Source organism: Anopheles cruzii, chromosome 2 (assembly GCF_943734635.1).
Source record: "Anopheles cruzii chromosome 2, idAnoCruzAS_RS32_06, whole genome shotgun sequence".
Lineage (NCBI taxonomy): Eukaryota > Metazoa > Arthropoda > Insecta > Diptera > Culicidae > Anopheles > Anopheles cruzii.
Genome location: NC_069144.1, coordinates 36,060,239 through 36,080,363, shown reverse-complemented (window position 1 = coordinate 36,080,363; position 20,125 = coordinate 36,060,239). Strand labels below are relative to the sequence as shown.

Genomic DNA, 20,125 nt, shown 5'->3' with positions numbered 1-20,125 from the left:
CACCGCCCCGGGGGAGGGTTAATACGTTGCCGAGGGCCACACACACACCTTACATCAAAGTCCGTCCTAAGCGCCGGTCCCACCAACGACCGGCGCCCTGATGACGATGACGGTGACCGGTGACGTACAGGCATATTGATTGATGATTCTGACGGTGGCACGGTTTGTGCGAGGTGAAAAAAATCGATACATCACCCACATGATGCATCACCTCCGTTTTGACGGCCAGCGGGACTGCGGGACAATAGTAATGAGTCCTTCTTTGAAAATGCGAAAAATTGTTTGTTAAATTCTCTTCCTTTTAATTATCAACTTGTTAGTAACCACTTGTGTGTGTGTTTCGTCGGTACCTTCCGGTAGCTGGTTCCGGTTCCTTCCCTAATGATAGCAGCATCAGCAGCATCTAGATAGTGGATATGACTAATTATTTCGACCACTCAATTACGTAATGTCCATTCGGGATTAGCCACCGACTCGAAAAGCGTACGCTGGACCCCAGACAGTGTCCTTTTGCATGGTGTAGGTGCAACAGCAGACGACGCGTCGATTGATGGTCGATGCGCTCCTTCGATGGTCGATTCCCCTTTTTTACGGTGTTGTGTCGCTGGCCACGATCAGTACCACGTGTTACGCTCGACCGGGCTCGTTGCCGAACAGTGGACGCGAGCGATAATTGTTGCGCGTGAAGCAGCACGTGAAGTAACCCTTCCGCCGGTTCCATGTGCAAATGGTGTCGGATTATCGTGTACTGGCGTCCGTTATGTGATCGATCTGTGATTGACAGTGGCCCGGAAAAAGAAGGGTGGCCAAATAAGGGGTAACTGGTGTCCTGTTAGTGTGGCTGTAGGCGCTTGAAAATGTCTCGAATCATTCCGCTGTTGAAACTCAAAGCCAGAGGATTTATGGTAGGTCTGCCGCAGCTTGCTATGATACCGTAATTTAGTAACAGGAAAATGGGCCAATATCGTCTTCCTTTCAAATATGAAACGTGTCGTGTGATTAATTTACTTTGACGCCATTTGTGGATGGCTCTACTTATTTGATTAATGTATGAGCTCCTGAACAAGGACCTCGTTTTATGCACACACACAGGCACGACACAGGCACTGAAACAACAATCGAAACACACTGGGCGCCTCCATCAGCTCATAGCTTCAGCATAATGTTTATTACAATTTGTATGTCCTTTTTGTACAAAATAAGTGTTTTATTATTCAGTTATCTTTTTCTTACTATCGCTACGGCCAGCACGTAAGCTCCCTGCTACTTGTTTGCACCGACCTACACACCTACACGCCGGTCGAACTGACCTTGACCCTCAAATATCGATTGAATTGCCTTCAGCTGTGGCACATCGGCGTGCCTTTAACGGGGCGGCGTTTGGGGCCGTTGCAAAACCAAAACTTACGCTTCCCACCGTGGGCCGGTAGCCGTTCCAATCGATGGCCGGAAGCTCTCCGTGTGGCGATAGCCTTGATGACTAGTGCCACCAGCGGCCAGCGGCCGATACTATCTATAGATAATGCTTCACAACGATGTTTACACGATAAGTTGCGTCCCGGTGTGCTACTCAATTTAATATTTATGGCAAAGTAGATACCGATATTCTCCGGGTGGGTGTGTTGGGCTGTGTTCTGAAGTACCGAGTACCGATTACTCACCAGGCAAGGGCGAGCAAAATCAAAGGCATCGAGCGTGGCTACAAATAGACTCTCATTCGACTGTTTTTAGCAGCTTCTGATGTAACTAACAAAACAAAACAGGTAAACAAAACACGAAGCCGAATCCGCAAGAAAGCAGTTTTTAGGAGTTATTACAGTCGTCGTCGGACGGCGATGGAATCGTTTTGCGAGACGAAACCGTTTCGTTCAATTAGCGAAATTATCATTTCGTGCTAGCGGGCGAAGGCAGTCACGTTTTCTGTTTGTTGGCACGCTTTTAGAGCTCTACGGAGGTTGACAAACGGATCATTCCCACCGGAAATCTGAAGTGGAACGTATCGTGCGATCACGAATTTTTTTGGGACTGGTGGATAAATTACAAAGTGCTTAAAGCCTCGGCAGGTGAACTTGGACAGGGTTGGCGTTTGGTTGTGTCGGTTAACATGTACCGTTATCTAATGCTTGCGACCCTCCACGAATCGACCTGCAGCGTGCCGGGCCGGTGGCACGGAGTACGCAGGGGATACAGTCACATTGTAAGTGAGTTCCGGGAGTGAGTGAATCATTCGTGAGCTTCGTGATGAAGCAGTTTCCAGGAAAAGTCGTTCCTACACAAGCTTTCAGTTGTTTGTTGTGGTTCTTAATACCGGAAGCCCGCCAGAAGTGAGTGTTTTCCATCGTGTTCCACCGCCACGCTGCTTCATAAGCTGCGTTAAACATCGGATGTGACGACTCATCTTTTGTGCTGTTGATCTGATTCTGCTTTCATCTTGTTCGTCCTTTTCTATCCGTTCCCAGTGAGCGATCCAACGTGAGGCTTCTCAATGTCGCGTGGCTGTCGTTGTTCGGGGCCTTTATTAAAGCACGTACGGCCACGTTTTTACGATCCAACGATATGCCGCTTCTGATTGCGATCTTTTCATCTCAGCATAATTGGTTTTCCGCCGGCCACGTGGCTGCCATCGGGCGCGTGGTGATGAAAATGTTCTCGGGTGCTCAGGACACGACCCAATGATTGATGGATTGTCCCAATAAACGAAGAAGCGGGTGACGCAAATGTAAACATGTCTGGCGGTGGGGACCGCATGGGACCATAATACAATTAACTTAGCCTTCGCATTCGATGACGGGTGTTTGGTAAGCTCTTCAATATGTATGAATTTGTGTGGTTAACTTTGGCAAAGAACCACAAATTGAACTTGATCGAATAACGAACGTGGAAGTGCTGTCAACAATATTCAAAATTCGTTCACACAAAACCTAGGTCCGTTTCGGCATTTGCGACCAACACTTCGTCCCAAATTGATTTCTCTGTCCCGCCGTAATTCACTTTGGCAAGATGATAAACAAAACCGGGACCGGGAGGGATTTGGTTGTGAGTCCGCGCAAGCAAACAAACGTCCCTCAAATTACGCATCCTTGCGAACGGTTGGTTGATTTACTGTCGATCAGGGAGCAATCATATTGCCTCGGCTCCCATTCGTCTCGCATATTTATGTTCTGCTAGAGCAACGGCGGGTAATGCAATCACCACCATTACGGTGGCGTCCAGGGAGCAAAACAAAACCGATAATGCAATCAATGTGCGGTGGGTTTCGATTTTCATCGAGCAAGCTGTGAGCACCGAGTACTAGATGGCTGCGATGCTGGGTGTGAGCGACTGACAGTCTAAAGTGAAATATATTGCCTGAAAAGTATGCTTAATCTTGACCCAGGAGTTAGCCAGTTCGGTGCCATCCGATCCTCGGCCCAGATTGTGCCAATGCCCCACAGAAACTTTGTCCCACCGTCTCACGCTCTCCCACGGAGAGCGCTGACCGTGGGCAACAGAAAAGGGCTTGAAATGTCCCCCGTAAAGGAGTAGGCCCTGCGACGAGACGAAGGCGACCCGAGGTGCCATGCTTGGTATGCTCTCAGGACGCCCGGGAGCTCGTTGAGCTGGAGTGTGGCAAATATTTTGTCGCACTTCTCACCGTTCTATCCCGTGCCGCCGCTACTCACGGATCTCATCTCGCACTGCACTACGTGAGGTGGGCCGTGAGCCGTTTTCTCACGCCGCACTCATCGCGAAGCTCACCGGCAGGCCGAAGAGTGTGTTCTGCTTACTCACCTTTAATCAACCTTCGGGGAACCTCGACTGGGGGCCGCATGGGCTACAGTGAGTTTTCGATTTTGTTACGATTGCTAGAAATATGCGTTAATCCTAATGAATTCATTCGGCGATTGATGATGAATTTGTTCAGCTTTTTGCACCATTTTAATCCTGCCCATTGAACTGGATTTCTAATTGTACAAAACTTCTCCAAAAGGCAAGTTCTAAAGTAAAATTAAATTAAACAATAGACGAAAAACTATAAGTTTGACATCAGAAGTATCTTAACAGCGAGATATTATTACACAAAGCATCGGTGGCGCAAGAAAAGCGTGTCCTTACTGTACACAACCCCTCTCGAGCGCAATGCAACCTGACCTAGCTGGCAAAGAAGTGTACCGTACCTGTCGCCGGAAGCAGAAAAGAGGCTAGCGGAATCGCTTGTCAAAACATCGTCACTCACCGTCCCGACGGTCGGTTCGCTCTCTTACACGCTGAGTTCCGCTGCATCAACAGCACCGGGGCACCGAGAGCCGCTCTCGGAAAATCTGGAGAGTTTTCCGCTAACGCCACTAGCCGAAAAAGTTGAACCGATTTTCGACCGATATTCTCTGCCAGCTCGGCTCTGCGAACCCCGACGACGCTGCTCAGATGTGCCTGGAACTTTGCCGAGGACACGTCGTCCTCGGGCTTGGCGGTCGTCCCCGTGTTCGCCCAGCCGACCCCAGCGACTGGTAAACGGGGGGTTTCTGTGTGTGTGTGTGTGTGCACCAAAATTCGCGGTTTTGTGAAAAATTACTGACCTGGCGTTTCGATCGGAGGTCGCGAAACGCGTCCCGTGCCGATCTCTGTGTGAAAGTGGTCTTCGGCAGGGTCAATCGTGGTGGCATAAGCAACAACCAAAGATAGGCAAAAGTTTTCCCCGTTAGACGTTCGCTGTTTGGTGACAGAAAAAGTGGAGCGAGACTGTGGCGTCGGTTGTCGCTTTCGGCACGTGTTTCAACATCAGTTCACTGACGCTGCGGACACTACTAACTGCACTAGCTCCGGGACACTGGTCTCTGTCTCCCCATCACTCTCTAGACCAAGAATTCTTTCTCTCCCTCTCGCACTCGCAGGGTGAGCTTGGTGATAGGTTTTGAAATGTAGTTTTGAGAGAGACGACAAAAAGTGAAGCTGCCACCCGTTAATTGCTTCTCCGCGCGAAGGGCACGACTATTGCACGTTGATGCACCGAATGCATAGTGGAAACTCTCCGGCCGGGCCAGGAGTACGTGTGATCGACCCACGAAACCATTGCCCGTGTATGGGAATGACGATAGGAGCGCGACATGGGCCAAATGATGGACAGCGCGGTTCTATTTTCGAAATTTACGAAATTCGCGCGAAACTACGTACGTGATTTATGGGCTGGAGTTCGGTCAATCGTGACAGATTCAGACCCGATCGGAAAACACGTCGGCACGTCGGTCACTGGCAGGTCGTCCTTGGCCCTGCTTTCGGGTGCGAGTATTTCGGTGCCGCGGAGGAGCGGCCTCTAATCAATTATTGTTTCACGATTTTTTAATGCTTGCTTTGCATAAAACGAACAACAAGTTCCCTTATCGCTACGGCTCGCCACCGGCGGACGATGGCCGTGCGCGAAGGCAATCGTGCGAATCGCTCTCAGAACAGCTGCTTCTCGCCGCCGGGTCCGGCGGGTTATCGCGCCAAAGGTCACCCAGAATTCGGCCCGTAACTTGCCAAAAATCGGAGAGCTGAATCCCGAAGCCCACCGCTTTGACCTTGCGTCATGTGAAGCGAACGCAGACGATCTGAAACGTTATTTTGCATGCTCGCCGGTCGTGAGCATAACGGTTTTATTATTAAATGCTAATGGGTAGAGATTTGAATAAAGTTTCTCTAATTATTAGCCGTGGCGCCTCGACGTCGTCCTGTTTGGCAGTGTTTTCCATGCCAGTGGGGATGGACAATGTTTTTTCAACCCATTTCGCTGCCACTTAAAATACATCGAACCCCACAAGAGTTCAATATTTGAGCGGCATTAAATTTCCATGCCTGGCCGTGCCTGGAGATTAATTTTCCATCTCTAAATCTCGCCCACCGAGCTGCGCCACCCGTTCCCGGAAAAATTAGACTGAAAACAAACTTTCCACCATGGCCAGTGACGTCACAAACCGAGCCGGGGGCTCGGGAAAACCGCGGCGCGCCACAGCGTCGCCGTCGATATTATTTAATTTTTGCAAATTTGCTCTTCCAACCCAAGCGGATCAGGATCAGGACGACACGCTGACGACGGTGTCGGTTTCGGGGAGCTACGGGCTACAGTTTCATTATAATAACATAAATATGCTAATGCGTTACACCGCGGCCGCAACACAACGCCAGCCATCCGGACACCGCCGCTCAAGTGGCGCGATAATTTGTGGCCCAAACCAATAAAGGGTCCGCACCCTCCGCACTTCACGCCATTTCCCGTTTCAATCCTCGCACACCGGCAGAGCGCGCGGTGGTATGGTGAGCTGAAAATGCGTCGCAAAAAAAAAGTGACCCCCGCGCGACTAGTGGACTAAGGGACACTGGTGTTGTGGCGAGTGTGTGGACGATCCGGGTTGAAGTGAAATCACGGCAAAATCACGACCGGGCGGCGGACCCCTTTACTAATCCCACCGCCGCGGTCCCCCGTTCGAGTGGCTTTCGATCTTATCGAAAAGTGGCCAGTCGAGTGGCAAACAGTAGCGACCGCGCCGGGGTTTGGAATGTGCAGCGCGACACTGACAAGTGCAGCTACCGGAAGTGAAGTACCTTGGATAGGTGGGGTGTGACCCGAAGCACCGCCCAGCCGAGGGCCGAGTGAAGTGTGTGTGAAGTCGGCGGCCTCCCTATTCTAATCGTGACGGCAAAACGTGACTCTTGGTCAAAGCGACCAAAATAGCAACAAAGAAAGAGAGATCGAGAGAGAGAGAGAGAGAGAGTGAGAAAGAGCCAACAGTTTTGGGGCAGGTCGTGAAACTCCTGCTGCGGTGCTAATCAGTCCCCAGTCAACCGTCGGTGACCGTCGACTGTTCGGTAATGATTGGCATCGACCCATCATCCACCTCATCTCCATCATCTTCATCAGCACCACCACCACCACTAACGGCACCGCCACTAGCGTCGTCACTCTCATCACCATCATCTCGCGCCACCAAGTCTAAGCCATCGGCATCGGTGCCCGCCACCAGCACCATCGTAACGCTCCACCACAGCCACTCCGATTCCAACTGTCGGCGTCTGCTGCACGGTTTCACGCGTCGACCCAGATCCTACCTCTGCCCGCCGGATGGGGCCAGCTACGTTGCGTATCCCATCGTCGGGGTTCTATCGTTTCACTCGCTCGGTCACCACGACCGGGGACACACCGGTCGGGGATGGTCGCAGCAGAAGCAGCAGCAACGCGAAGAAGCGATCGGACCCCCGACTGGTCGCGGCCTGTTTCGCAAAGTGGCCGCCAAGCTCATAGAAAGGATCCGTCTGTCGCTGAGAACGCGCCGGTTTAAGGTTAATCTTGCGTGTTCCGTGTTCGTTCGATGTTACGGTCAGGGTTGATTTCTGTATGTTATTTTAAAACAAAATTTAATTTCCCATTCCGTTGCGCCACTGCGATACGATCCTTTTTATTAATTGATTTCAAACCTTCCATAAGATACACAAAATTTCGTAATGGCACGTGCGTGACCGGCACTCGATGGAGACGCATGGTACCTCACGGTTTTTCCCAGCCCGACCAGGCGCCTCCATCGTTTACTCTTTTTAAATTAAGTTTCACTGATAATTAGTTTATTTGCTCGTTTCACAATTAAACGCCTTCAGCACCCACGTCTGAAGCACGTCACGGTACATTCGTCGGTCCCGCGCAGTGTACGTTGTGTCGCTCGAAGCACTCCTTTATGGAGTGCATCACCTTCGTAGCGATGGCCCTGAGACAGGTGCTGAGACTGGTGGAGCCAACGCTAAGGAACATACTGCCACTGAATGTGTCTTCCTATATTTTTTTTCTGCTTCAAATCCTTATATCGTCCCACGCCACACCGGTCGTCTGAAGCAAACCGAGAACCGAGAAGTGAACGTTACGGGTGCAGTCGGCGGACGGCAATCGGTTATTTAATTTACCCGCACGTGGCAAATGTCTCCCGCGGTGGAGAAGCTGGAAACTCGGCTCTGGTCCACGAAAGTAAAACGGTAAACTGCAGCTGCTCGAAACCGATGGGCAACGAAGCACGGCATCCACTGTCGTTGGCCCTCGGAAAGGGCCATTCGCTGTGCGGTGCGCCTGCACTACTACTGCAAGCGATTTGTGCCAAAACTTAAGGCAGACGTTTACTTGAGAGTCCACCTTATCCTAGTGATTTTACATTTTTAATCAAAATCATTTAAGTTTTTTTAATTTTAGTTGGGCTTCCACAAAACAGGGACCTAAAAACTGTGTAGAGTAAAAACAATCAGCTTGAAAAAGGGTACGACGCATTTTCCATCGCCTCGAAAAGCTGGTTTCTAGTAGAGGTCGTCCTTCGGGACCGAAGCCGAATCATAAATAACCCAAACGTAGGCACCCGGTTCGGTGGACGAGAATGTCACTGTCATGGCCACGGCCACCGGCGGCGTCGCCGTGGGTTTTTGGCAGGGATTTGTTGCTCGACGAATTATTTTTAAACTATGTAGTTACCGTCGGGCGCGACTATTCGCCCTACGCAACGGACGCTCGTGGCCCGAACCCTTGTCACTGGGGGTTGGGAGCCGAGTTTCGATTAAACGAGTTCGCGTGACCCAAGCAATCCTTTTCTAGTGGGACTGGCGCTTGACGAGAAAGCTCTAGCGGTCACTGCCATATCTGCGATCGATGACATTTAGTTCTCGTCCGTTCGTTTCGATTAAACATTCAAATCGCGCAACAAGTTGACAAGCCAAACGGCTGATTACCGTGGAGCATGGAAACACGGTGATGATGTAAATTGCTTCGATACCGGGGGTCCAGCCCATCGCTTGATCATAGCTGGCTTTGCGAGGTTTTTCCCGATGACTTGTCGTTTGTTCGCCTGTAGCCTGTCACACAGTCGGTGTGGATTACATTCCCGTAGAGTTCAACAAGTCATGTGCCCATCATCTTTGTTTATTTGGGAAGGTTTAGTAAGCTTGCAATCGTTGATACTTGAAGGAAGGACATGTTGTGTGTTGAGAGCATAATTAGACATACTTCGCGTTCGGTGTTGGCTGGCTTCATCCAAGTTTACTTTGATTTTATTTACTGCAAAGGCTTTGGATCATGCTAAGCGTAGGAAAAGAATGTTTCGAAAGTTACCAAAACTTGGTTGGTCAACAGCACATTTTGCACATTTCATGCAGTGCAGTGAACGATTGTGTGTCCGTGTACCAATTTAGTTTGTTTTCCACCCGTTAATTGTTTTTCTTAATTTTATTTGTGTCGTAAATGGTGTCAACCGTGGGCGGTTTTAGATGAATTTACGCGAACAGTTTCCTCCACCAGCCAGAGGCACTTTGCACAAGCATTTCGTGGACATTACGCGTCACATCATCCCGCACGAGCATGAACCGGGCAAACAGCGAGAGCCACATGGAAATCTAATTTTCTCGGCCTTTTCTCCCAAACATTTTTTTTTTCGCAGACGAGTAACGATGACCCGAACGAGGTGCACCTCGACGACGAAATCGAGCGAGTTTTCGGTACATCCAGCGTGGAGAAGGAACGATTCGAGCTGAACCGGCTGCAGGACGACGTCATCCTGGACAACTCGCCGCTCAAGTACGACGAACCGCAACCAGCGGCGGCGGCCCCGGCAACGGGGGCGACGGCTTCCGGCGACACCAGCACATCGAGCGCCAGCAATGGCACCACGACGAACCCCGCCACGAGCCACGGGGGCGGCCGGAGTGGCGCTCCGTCGCCGCCCACCAGCCCCATCTCGTTCTCGGCCAGAAGCGACGGACCGACGGACACGAAACCGTCGTCCTCGTCGGCGACGGCCAACAGCACCACGCTGGCGGACAACACGTCGAACGATTTCAGTGAAACCGTGCACGACGAACCGATCGTCGATCAGGGCACGACGCAAGGCGAACAGTGGGTGGGTGTGCCGAAGCGGCAATCCGTTTCATAATCGCCGCCCATAATCATTTGGTTACGGTTTTTTTTTTATTATCGCACTATTGCTTCCTTACCTTCCTTGCATGCGCGCACAAACAACCAGGACACGAGCGCCCGAAGGAACGTACACTTCAACAAGGACAACAAAAGCGCCCAGTTCCAGGGCCTACCGCTAGAGGACACCAACGAGGAACGCCGTCGCCGTACCGAGTAAGTGGATTCAACGGGGGAAGTGGGTAGCCGGGGGTTCGGGGGTAGCCTATTGCAGTTCGGGCTGCAAATTCGACCTTCGACGGAGGGCTCCAGGACTCCAGGGCGGAATAGGCGATCGATGCGGACTTCTCCCTTCCATTGACAGACTTTGTCTCTCTTGTTTCGCCCCTGACGCGTTACATCACACGGCAAAAAAACAGGAAGCTGCTTCAGGGTAAACCGGGGCGAACCCGAAGGTTAGTGGCGGCGGGCCATGCAACTGGGCATGGCCATCGGATGCAGCGGGCCAGCCGTATCCGTGCGTGCTTTAATGTTGCCAGCGAGCCCGCACATAGTGCATGCTGCGTTCAGTTCCGCCCCACAAGGCTTCGTTTCGTTTCGAATGGTACTTTACGTTGCTTCGCTTCGTTGTTGAATCTGCCGGGGAGAGTAAGCCGGCCCGCAGCCTGGAATTATCTTATGGTTTTGCTAATTAATTCAAATGCCTGCGTTAAAATGTAGCGTTCTGCAAAAGGGGCGCAAGTCACTCTTTCTTAATCTGGAATGCGCTGTTTTTTTTTTCGTTAATTCGTTAATAAGTTAGATCCGAAACTCGATCTTTAATTGAACAATTAATTAAATAATTATCGCATTTAAGTAGCCGTTTAAATGTAGAAGCTTTCTCGTTGTGTTAATCAATTTTTGAATTAAATTCTCCATTTAAGCAATTAGACTCGCGAGTTTTTTATAATCGGTTTGGCAAAAGTGTGACGTTTTCCCGCCACACTTTATATCCACGTTGGAACTTTGAAATCAAACAGAGTGGTTCCGGTACATTCACAACAAAACACCGATCTATATGAGGGGCTGAATTCAAATCAACAAATCAATTCAATCAAAATCACAGAAAACTTCATGCAATACACAGGTCTAAAATTTGAAAATTGACATTTTTTTCAAAGAAATCAAATGTTTATTACATTGAAACGAAAAATTCTATTTTATTCACAGTATGTGCCATCGCTAGCTATACATTTCTTCTATCTCTCTGCTAAATCGTGGATTCATAGAGGAAAAAATTCGTCGTCTTTTTAAGTAAACTAATTAGTCACCCAATTTCGACTTCCTCGTAGAAAAACGAAGGGCTGCTCAGCCAATACGTGTCTCATCGATGAAAAAGAATTATATTCGGAAAGAGCCAAGTCTGGGGAATAACGCGGGGAGGGATAGTAGCTCCCATCCAAGTGATTTGTTAGTATCCTGAAACAGTTTTGTTTTTTGGGGCGCCTGGTGCTTGTTGCCACGGGCCACCAGGCGCCTCCATTTAAAGAAACTGGAACGGCTTTTTGGTCGTTTTCGATCAATGCATGGTTCAAATTGATCATTTGTTGTCAGTAGCGATCTGAATTATCGGTTTCTTAAAGTCTTAGGACTCAAAGTCCTTTTTTGGAGTCCTCCGACGCTCTCTGCTTGTTGAGCCGAAATCGCCATGTTTTAATTTTTTTAACCGCTTAAAGCACTGCGATATTCCTAAAACAAGCCCCGACAAGCATTTGGTGTGATTCTGAAGCAGTTTTCTTAAAGAAGTAGCAGAAAAAACATTACCCCCGCAAAACGTCATTTTCAGGCACAAAAGTTGACATAGTCTAATCCTTTTAAAGATGGGATGCTAACTAAGTTAACTTTTTTTTCGACCTGAAATCATTTACCTGATGTCAAAACAAGGTAATGTTGCCAAAAAAGCAAAACTAAAAGGTCCAAATCGACATGTAGAGCCATCTTTTTAACAGTCCGATTTTCATCTTTTAGAATTGAAAAGTGATGTCTTTTGAATCATATTTTCTTTACGTTGACGATGCATGATTTGTGGTATTCGACGCACGACGGTGAATTCTTCGATGTTAGTACTATATTTAAAAAAAGATCTTTATTCAATAGCGTTGAGCCATCGTATAAATACCACGTATTAGTATCATTACCTAACTTAAGTGTTTCTGCACTGACGGCTAATAATCGTAACGTTCTGAGACAATTTGGGAATTCAAGAGCCTGTGATATTTAATAATATCGCGGTCGCTACTTGATATCTTTTGATTCATTTACTCCTTCTTTTCTATCTCTCCAAAATATCGACCTATTCCTTGAACGACTGTTTACTGACTGACTGCTAGTCTTGTTGTACACTACCTGTTTACCTATCTTTAGCCTACTTTGTTCGTATCTGGTTTGCGATGAATATTCGCTACAAGCCTTCACTATGTAAGGGACAGCCAGCCGGAGGGCACACACTCGAAATTATATTAAGGTTTGAAAAAAAAGAATAAAAAAAGATGTCTACCCACTAAACCCCGATTCAAGGATATTAAAAAGGACACATATTGCAAAAGTCTTCTGTGAAATATTGGGAAATCATTTTCTAACCATTTTTCCGTGTGAAGGGTTATGTAAGATTTTGATTTAAAGTACGCACGTATCATAAAACATATTAAATTGTTCAGTTATAGCTCGATTTGTTCAACTTCTTCAATTTTAGCACCGTATATAATGTTGATTAGTGTTCCATATTAAATCGAAGTTACTATAAATTTTTCTCAAACTTATTCTTATTACTTTGAAGCAACTTTGCTCACGTCCTCTGGTTTCTTACGCTCAACATTTCTTCGCTTTTCAATTCGTCCGTTACAACGTAGTGTAGTGAAAGTGGTCATTTCCATTCTTATCCGTCGTTATGTGTTTTTACGTCTGGCGACCATAACGACGACCAAGTCGGGCAACTTCCGCCCATTTGCATGGCAAGCGTTTCGGTCGAAGCCGGGGACGTGCGAATAGCAGATAGCAATTTATCGGCCAGGTGTCCTAAGCCTTTCGTTTCGCCTCCTTCCGCAGACGCCATCATCCGCACAAATCGCGCAAGTTCTCGCTCCAGGAGTATCACCCGGAATGGCGCCGGCAAAGCGGTACCGAGGGGGGGCCGACGGGGCGGCGCGTCTCGGTGCAGCCGGAAGATGCGACACTGCAGGAGGCCGACATCGACGAGCTGACGTCGCACCGATCCGACGATCCGCGGGCGATGCGACGCCACAAGGTCAGCTCCCAGGCCGTGGCCCAGGCCGCCGCCGCCGCCGCCACCACCACCACCTCCGGCTCGTCGCTGGTCAACATCAACCGTAGGGAGACGGGTGGCGTTCCGCTCGCCCACCTGCTGCCGTCGGCCAAGTACAAGAAGCTGTACGATCACAGCCCGCACGAGGTGTTCGTGCAGCTGGACGAGCTGACCGGTAGTGGCGAGGAGCGCGAGTGGAAAGAAACGGCCCGCTGGATCAAGTACGAGGAGGACGTGGAGGAGGGCGCGGACCGGTGGGGCAGGCCGCACGTCGCGTCGCTGTCGTTCCACTCGCTGCTCAACCTGCGCCGCTGCCTCGAGACGGGCGTCGTGCTGATGGACCTGGAGGAGAAGGACCTGCCCTCGGTGGCCTACCGGATCGTGGAGCAGGTAAGCGGGCTGGCGGGGAAGCTGTGGAAACCAAAGAAATGACCCTCGACACTTGTTTTTTACAGATGGTGGTCGACGAGCTAATCCACGAGGACGACAAACCGGTCATTATGAGAGCGCTTCTGTTGCGCCATCGGCACGTCAACGAGAGCTCCCACGGTGGCTTCTCCTTCGGCCCGAAGCGGAAGTACAGCAGCTACACGAGCCTGCAGGTAAGCGGCCGCGATCATTGACATATGCCGTCACCCACCCCAGACACCCGTGGTCACCAGTCACGTGGTCACTATTACGTCATCAGCATCAGCCACGCATCCGGCTCATTTCACGCTAATTAACCCGGTCGCTCCTCCATTTTGGTCTAACGTGTGGCGGAAGGACGAAGGACGAATTATTTATGGACCCAACACCCAACCCACACACAGTAAACTTCTTTCGTGAGCTGTGTGTTTGGCCCTTTTAATGGTTCGACCTTCGGAAGCCTTCGCGGGTGGAACCCCCACCCCATGCATCCGGGTTTATTAGTTTCGGGTTTTGTAATCTTTCTTCCGTTTTAGAACCTAGCATTTCGCATACATGATCGTAGCATGGAACACTTGGTGTTTATCGGCCACACTGACACTAACACAAACACTAGCCAATTGGTAATAACCTAGTACCTAGCGCTGTACCTCTTCTCTCCCTCTCTCTCTCTCTCTCTCTCTGTCTCGCTCTGTTTGTGTGCTGTTCGGCGTATGTGTGTTTGTGTGCGTGGCTGAGTGCGTGTGCGATGTTGTGCGTTACCGCGGAAGAGGTGCTTCGTTGTAGAGGAAACAGTGGAAACAATTTCATACAGTCACCAGACACAGAGTCACCCACCATGTCGGTCATTAGCGAACCCATCCGGTTGTGAGCCACCCCCTGCCATCCACCACTGCACGCACTGCTCACCACACACTTCGCGATGGTGATGGCCATCGGGCATTCAACTGTGTTCTGTGTCTTTCAATTTACATATCTTTCCGCGCGCGCGAAACCAAACGAAAACAATGTAAAACAAAAAAAAACCCGTTAGTCGTTATCCTTGCGCGTCGAGGAAGCCAACAGCGGCAACGGCGAGGTGATCGGTGGCGTCCGGCGGCTGAACTCGTTCGTCAGCCCCGCGCAGAGCAACACGCTCAGTCCGCCGTCGCTGCACCCGGGCTCGGTGTACGGCCAGAGTCCGAACCTGTCCTCCCGGCAGCAGTCGCATCCGGTCGGTGCGACTCACCACCACCAGCAACGCCAGCAGCAGCGCTCCAAGCACTCCAGCGGCCAGGACAGCAATGGGGGCTCGGGGGGGCCCATCGTACCGCTGACCAACCTTACTCCGGTCGCCAGTGTCGTCGTTACGCGGCGCACTAACTCACCTCCATCGCTGACAGTTGTAAATCAAACAATATATGTATATGTACTTGTATATAAATAAGTCATTCCAAAACCCCGATCCGATGTTAAGCCACTTCTCGCACGGTGTGCGCGGAGAGGCGGCCACTGTTTTTCAGCACCTTAGCCACCCGCAGCCACGATCCGCTTCCGGCCTTTCACACTCGCTGAGAAAGGGCGGCTGCGGCGGGCACCGTTTTCTTTCTTTCTGGCGGTAGCCTTATTAGATGCTTTGTCAGTGGGCTTGGCTTCACGACACTTTAGAAGGTGTCTGCCATTTTATTGTGTGTGTGCGTGCGTTTGTTTGTAGTGTTGTAGCATGTGGTTTGGTGGGTTAAATAGATAGACACTTACCCCAACAAAGCTTCAGCAAGGGATGGACACAGCAAAAGTTGGGCAAAGAAAGACTCGCGAACCAGGAAGCATGCAAAGTGGTTAGTTTGGTAACTTTTCTTGAACATTCTCACGCGCAAATTGTCGAATAACAGGTCTAAAATTTGGAAATGGATTTTTTCAAAGATTTGATTTCTTGCAATGAAACAAAAAATTCGTTTTATTCAAAGTATGTGCCATCGTTAGACATACATTTCTCCTGATTCTCTGCTAAATTGTGGATTCCCAGACGAAAGAATTCTTCGTTGATGATATTCGGAAAGAGCCAAGTCTGGTGAATAACGAGGAGAGGGATAGCAGCTCCCATCCAAGTGATTTGATTGTATCCTGATTCAGTTTTGCTTTGTGCGTCATGAAAGCGCCAGGCCATGGAGCACCTGGCGCCTCCATTTTGGAATACAAGAAACGGCATTCTGATCGTTTTTCGATCAATGCATGGTTCAAATTGATCATTTGTTGTCAGTAGCGATCTGAATTAACGGTTTCACCAGGTATTATGAGCTTGTGAAACACCACACCTCTCTGTCCCATCAGAAAGTCCTTTTTTTGAAGTCCTTCGACGCTTTCTGTTTGTTAAGTCGCCATTTTGGATATTATTTTAAACCACTAAAAACACTGCAATCTTTCAAAAACAAGCTTCGACAATCATTTGATGCAATTCTGTAACAGGTTTCTTCAACTGGTAGCAGAAAAATAATAATTCCCGCAAAACGTCATTTTCAGGCACAAAAGTTGACATGGTATAACCCTTTCAAAGATCAGTTGCAAACTAAATTGATTTGTTTTTCGTCCAGAAATCCTTTGTCTGGTGTCAAAACAAGGTAATGTTGCCAAAAAAGCTGAATGAGGAGGACAAAATTGACAGATAGAGTACTCAGTTTACAATTTTCAAGTTTTAGGCCTTGTGAGACGTTTTGTTCCTTCCAAAAGGGTTCGCATCTTGGCAAACACGATCCGATATCGTGGCGAAACTATTTTCCATCTCTTTCCTATCGTTTTGGTAAAGTTAAGCCTCACTTTTAATCGCACGAAGCTCTCGCGTGTTTGGATTGATGTAACTTTCTGAGCAAGCATTCCACAATGTCAAGGTACTCAATCAGACCGGAATCAGACGCACAATGTAGAGTAAAAGCTGAAGTCGATTTGGTGTGGCTAAGTTTTGCTGTGTCCATCTCTTACCCATCCGGTAATAAAACAAACAAATTTAAGGCCTCAAATTAGGGTAGCTTGGTAGACATTGTAATTAATTGGCGTTCGTTTAATAAAACTTTTCTACTCATTCCGTTCCGATATTTGGTTCGGCGGGCATGTTGACGATTGGCGTTTTTCGAGCTTGTCACTAGAAAATTAAGCGTTTTAGTTCTACTAACCTTACATTGGTTGTGTTTAGCATTAAGTTTTAGGTTCGTGTTCCTGCATCGTTGTGTTTGTATGTTTTGTGCTTCTCTGCATGTTAGTTTTAGTTTGATGCCCTTTGATTCCCACCCCAATTAACGAGTGTCGTTTGACGTCTCTGGCGTTCTTTTCCGAGTTCCGAACGCGTGTGTGATATTTAGAAAGGGCCTTACATTCTTTCCTAATTTCCGTTCACTGTTTTCTCGTCCAAAAAACCCCGCCGGCTGCTTAGAGTGTGGACGATAAGAAGCCACGGATCGTACCGTCGGGCGAGATCAACGGGCACGGGGGGGCACAGCGACGCGCGCATCAACATCACCGAGGAGACGTACACGTCGTCGCAGGAGGACATCAAGATGCGCGCCCAGAAGGAGTCGATCCTGAAGCGCATCCCCGAGGGTGCCGAAGCGACGACGGTCCTGGTCGGAGCGGTCGACTTTCTCGAGCAGCCCACGATCGCGTTCGTGCGGCTGGCCGAGGGCATCCCGATGCCGAGCATCACGGAGGTCCCGATTCCGGTGCGCTTCCTGTTCATCCTGCTCGGGCCGCAGCGCGCCCAGCTGGACTACCACGAGGTGGGCCGCTCCATCGCGACGCTGATGTCGAACGAGCACTTCCACGACATCGCCTACAAGGCGGACGATCGCCGGGAGCTGCTGTCGGCCATTAACGAGTTTCTGGACGACTCGATCGTGCTGCCGCCGGGCAAGTGGGAAAAGCCGGCGCTCCTACCGTTCGAGGAGCTGAAGGCCAAGAGCGACATGATTCGGTTGCGCAAGAAGAAGGCGCTGGACGAGAAGATCAAGGGCAAGCCGAAGCTGCTGACGAGCGAGGAGGAGAAGAAGCTGCTGGCGGCGGCCGGAGCCGGCCCAGGTGGCGATGGGGACGGTAAGAAGCCGAAGAAGAACCCGCTGGAAAAGACGCACCGCATGTGGGGCGGACTGATCAATGACATCAAGCGGCGCTATCCGATGTACAAGAGCGATATCCTTGACGGGTGCAACTCGGAAACGTTCGCCGCCACCATCTTCATGTACTTTGCCGCCCTGTCGACGGCCATCACGTTCGGGGGGCTGTCGGCGGACAAGACGCACAACCTGATCGGCATCTCCGAGACGCTGGTGGCCTGCTCGATGGTCGGCGTCGTGTTCCACCTGCTCGCCGGCCAGCCACTCGTCATCATCGGCACGACCGGGCCGTTGCTCATTTTCGACCAAGCACTCAACCAGTTTTGCCGCTCGAACGGCTTCAGCTTCCTGACGGTGCGCGTCTACGTGGGCTGCTGGCTGGCCGTTATCGCGCTGGCCGTGTCCGCCTTCGAGGGCAGCGTCTACGTGCGGCTCTTCACCCGCTTCACGCAGGAGATCTTCTCGGCCCTCATTTCGCTCATCTTCATCGTCGAAACGATCATGAAGCTAATCTTCGCGTACCGGCGCCATCCGCTGCTGGCCGAGTACAACTACAGGAACGTCTCCCTGCCGGTGCCGTACGTCGCGGATGACTCGATCTCCAACGCAACGGCCGGCACGACGATGCCTGATCTGCTGGTCGAAAGCTTGACGACCGTGGCGAACGCTACCGTGGCCACTGTGACTGCCGGTGTGGACGAAACGGACTGGGTGGTTCCGGCCGACGCGATGGGACCGAAGAACCAACCGAACACGGCCCTTTTCTGTACCATCCTCACGCTCGGCACCTTCGGACTGGCGTACTACCTGAAGCTGTTCCGCAACTCGCGCATCCTCGGCCGGAACGCGCGCCGTGCCCTCGGCGACTTCGGGGTGCCGATCTCGATCGCCCTGTTCGTCCTGCTCGATTATCTGGTCCCGCAGGTGTTCACGGAGAAGCTGAGCGTACCGGAGGGGTTGTCGCCGAGCGACGAGTCGCAGCGTGGCTGGGTCATACCGCTCGGGGGCGTGCCCGGATGGCTCCCGTTTGTGGCCGGCATCCCCGCGTTGCTGGTGTACATTCTGATCTTCATGGAGACCCACATCTCGGAGCTGATCGTTGACAAGCCCGAGCGAGGGCTGAAGAAGGGCTCGGGCCTCCATCTGGACATCGTGCTGCTGTGCTTCCTCAATACGCTCTGTGGACTGTTCGGTATGCCGTGGCACTGCGCCGCCACCGTTCGTTCCGTGACGCATGTCTCGGCGGTCACGATCATGTCACGGTGAGTCGGCCACGGAAAGCCCAGTGGAAGACCTGTGGCTCAATTAACTCGGTTCGGTTACCATTTTAACAGAACACACGCACCGGGAGATGCACCCCACATCACCGACGTGAAAGAGCAGCGCGTGTCCGGCTTCTTGGTGTCGCTGCTCGTTGGACTGTCGGTAACGATGGCCCCGATCCTGCGGCTGATCCCGATCTCGGTACTCTTCGGTGTGTTCCTGTACATGGGAATCGCTTCCATGAGCGGAGTGCAGCTGTTCGAGCGGTAAGCCCTGAGACCGATTTGGCACCGGTTGTGTACAACTCAACTTTCGTTCTTCGTTTCACTCCACTCCACAGAATACGCCTGTACCTGGTGCCGGTGAAGCACTACCCCCAGGTACCGTTCGTGCGCCGTGTCCCGACGTGGAAGATGCATCTCTTCACTACCGTCCAGGTTTTGGCACTGGCCCTGCTGTGGACCGTCAAATCTTCGCCCTTCTCGCTGGCACTACCGTTCTTCCTCATCATGATGGTACCGACCCGGAACCTGCTGGGGAAAGTCTTCTCTCCGCTCGAGCTGCGTGCGGTTCGTATTTCCGGGAAACTGGGTGCCACTGTGTAACGTCGGCTAAGCTGTTTCCTTTGTTGCTTTCAGCTCGACGGAAGCCAGCCGAACGAAGGCGCCGAGGATGAACCCGATTTCTACGAACAAGCACCCATTCCGGCTTAAGTGTGGCGCGTACGCCAAAAACTGGGAAACGCTATTTTGCAGCAACGAACTGCGGTTTGTTTTGTTTTCTTCTCCGTTCCATCATCATAACGACGATTTTACGACAGATTTCCGTAAACCTTATGTATTTCACATTGATTTCAATCGTTTCTTTATTGTGACCCATTGCCGCCGTGTCGAGCATAAGGGATAAGAGTGCATGTGCGTGTGTTGAGATGACCGGTGGTTGTTGAGAGTAGTAAACTATATTTGTGAGAATCATGAAGAATCAAAACATAGCAAGGTAGAGGTACTTTGCTCTAAATTTTTTGGATTGGTAAAGTCGCACTTTAATGATATGACATTACTAAACGGTAGACAAGAATCGGCATGCCGAAAATCGCACATAGAATGGTGAATTCAAACTTTGTAACGGCACAGAATCGATGGCAAATGGCGTGTGTGTGTGTGTGTGCGAGTGTGTGTGTGTGTA

General features: G+C 50.5%; 1 protein-coding gene across 1 annotated transcript; it reads left to right on the top strand.

Annotated features, from left to right (window-relative positions):
• Window positions 1–13,055: 13,055 nt before the first annotated feature.
• Window positions 13,056–19,914, top strand: LOC128275494 (anion exchange protein 3). Its single transcript, XM_053014014.1, is given in 8 exon segments — window positions 13,056–13,187; window positions 13,263–13,580; window positions 13,646–13,792; window positions 17,002–17,049; window positions 17,051–18,939; window positions 19,012–19,206; window positions 19,281–19,509; window positions 19,579–19,914. Coding segments are annotated over 8 exon segments (2,931 nt in total). The 5' UTR covers window positions 13,056–13,157; the 3' UTR covers window positions 19,654–19,914.
• The last annotated feature ends 211 nt before the right edge of the window (window positions 19,915–20,125 follow it).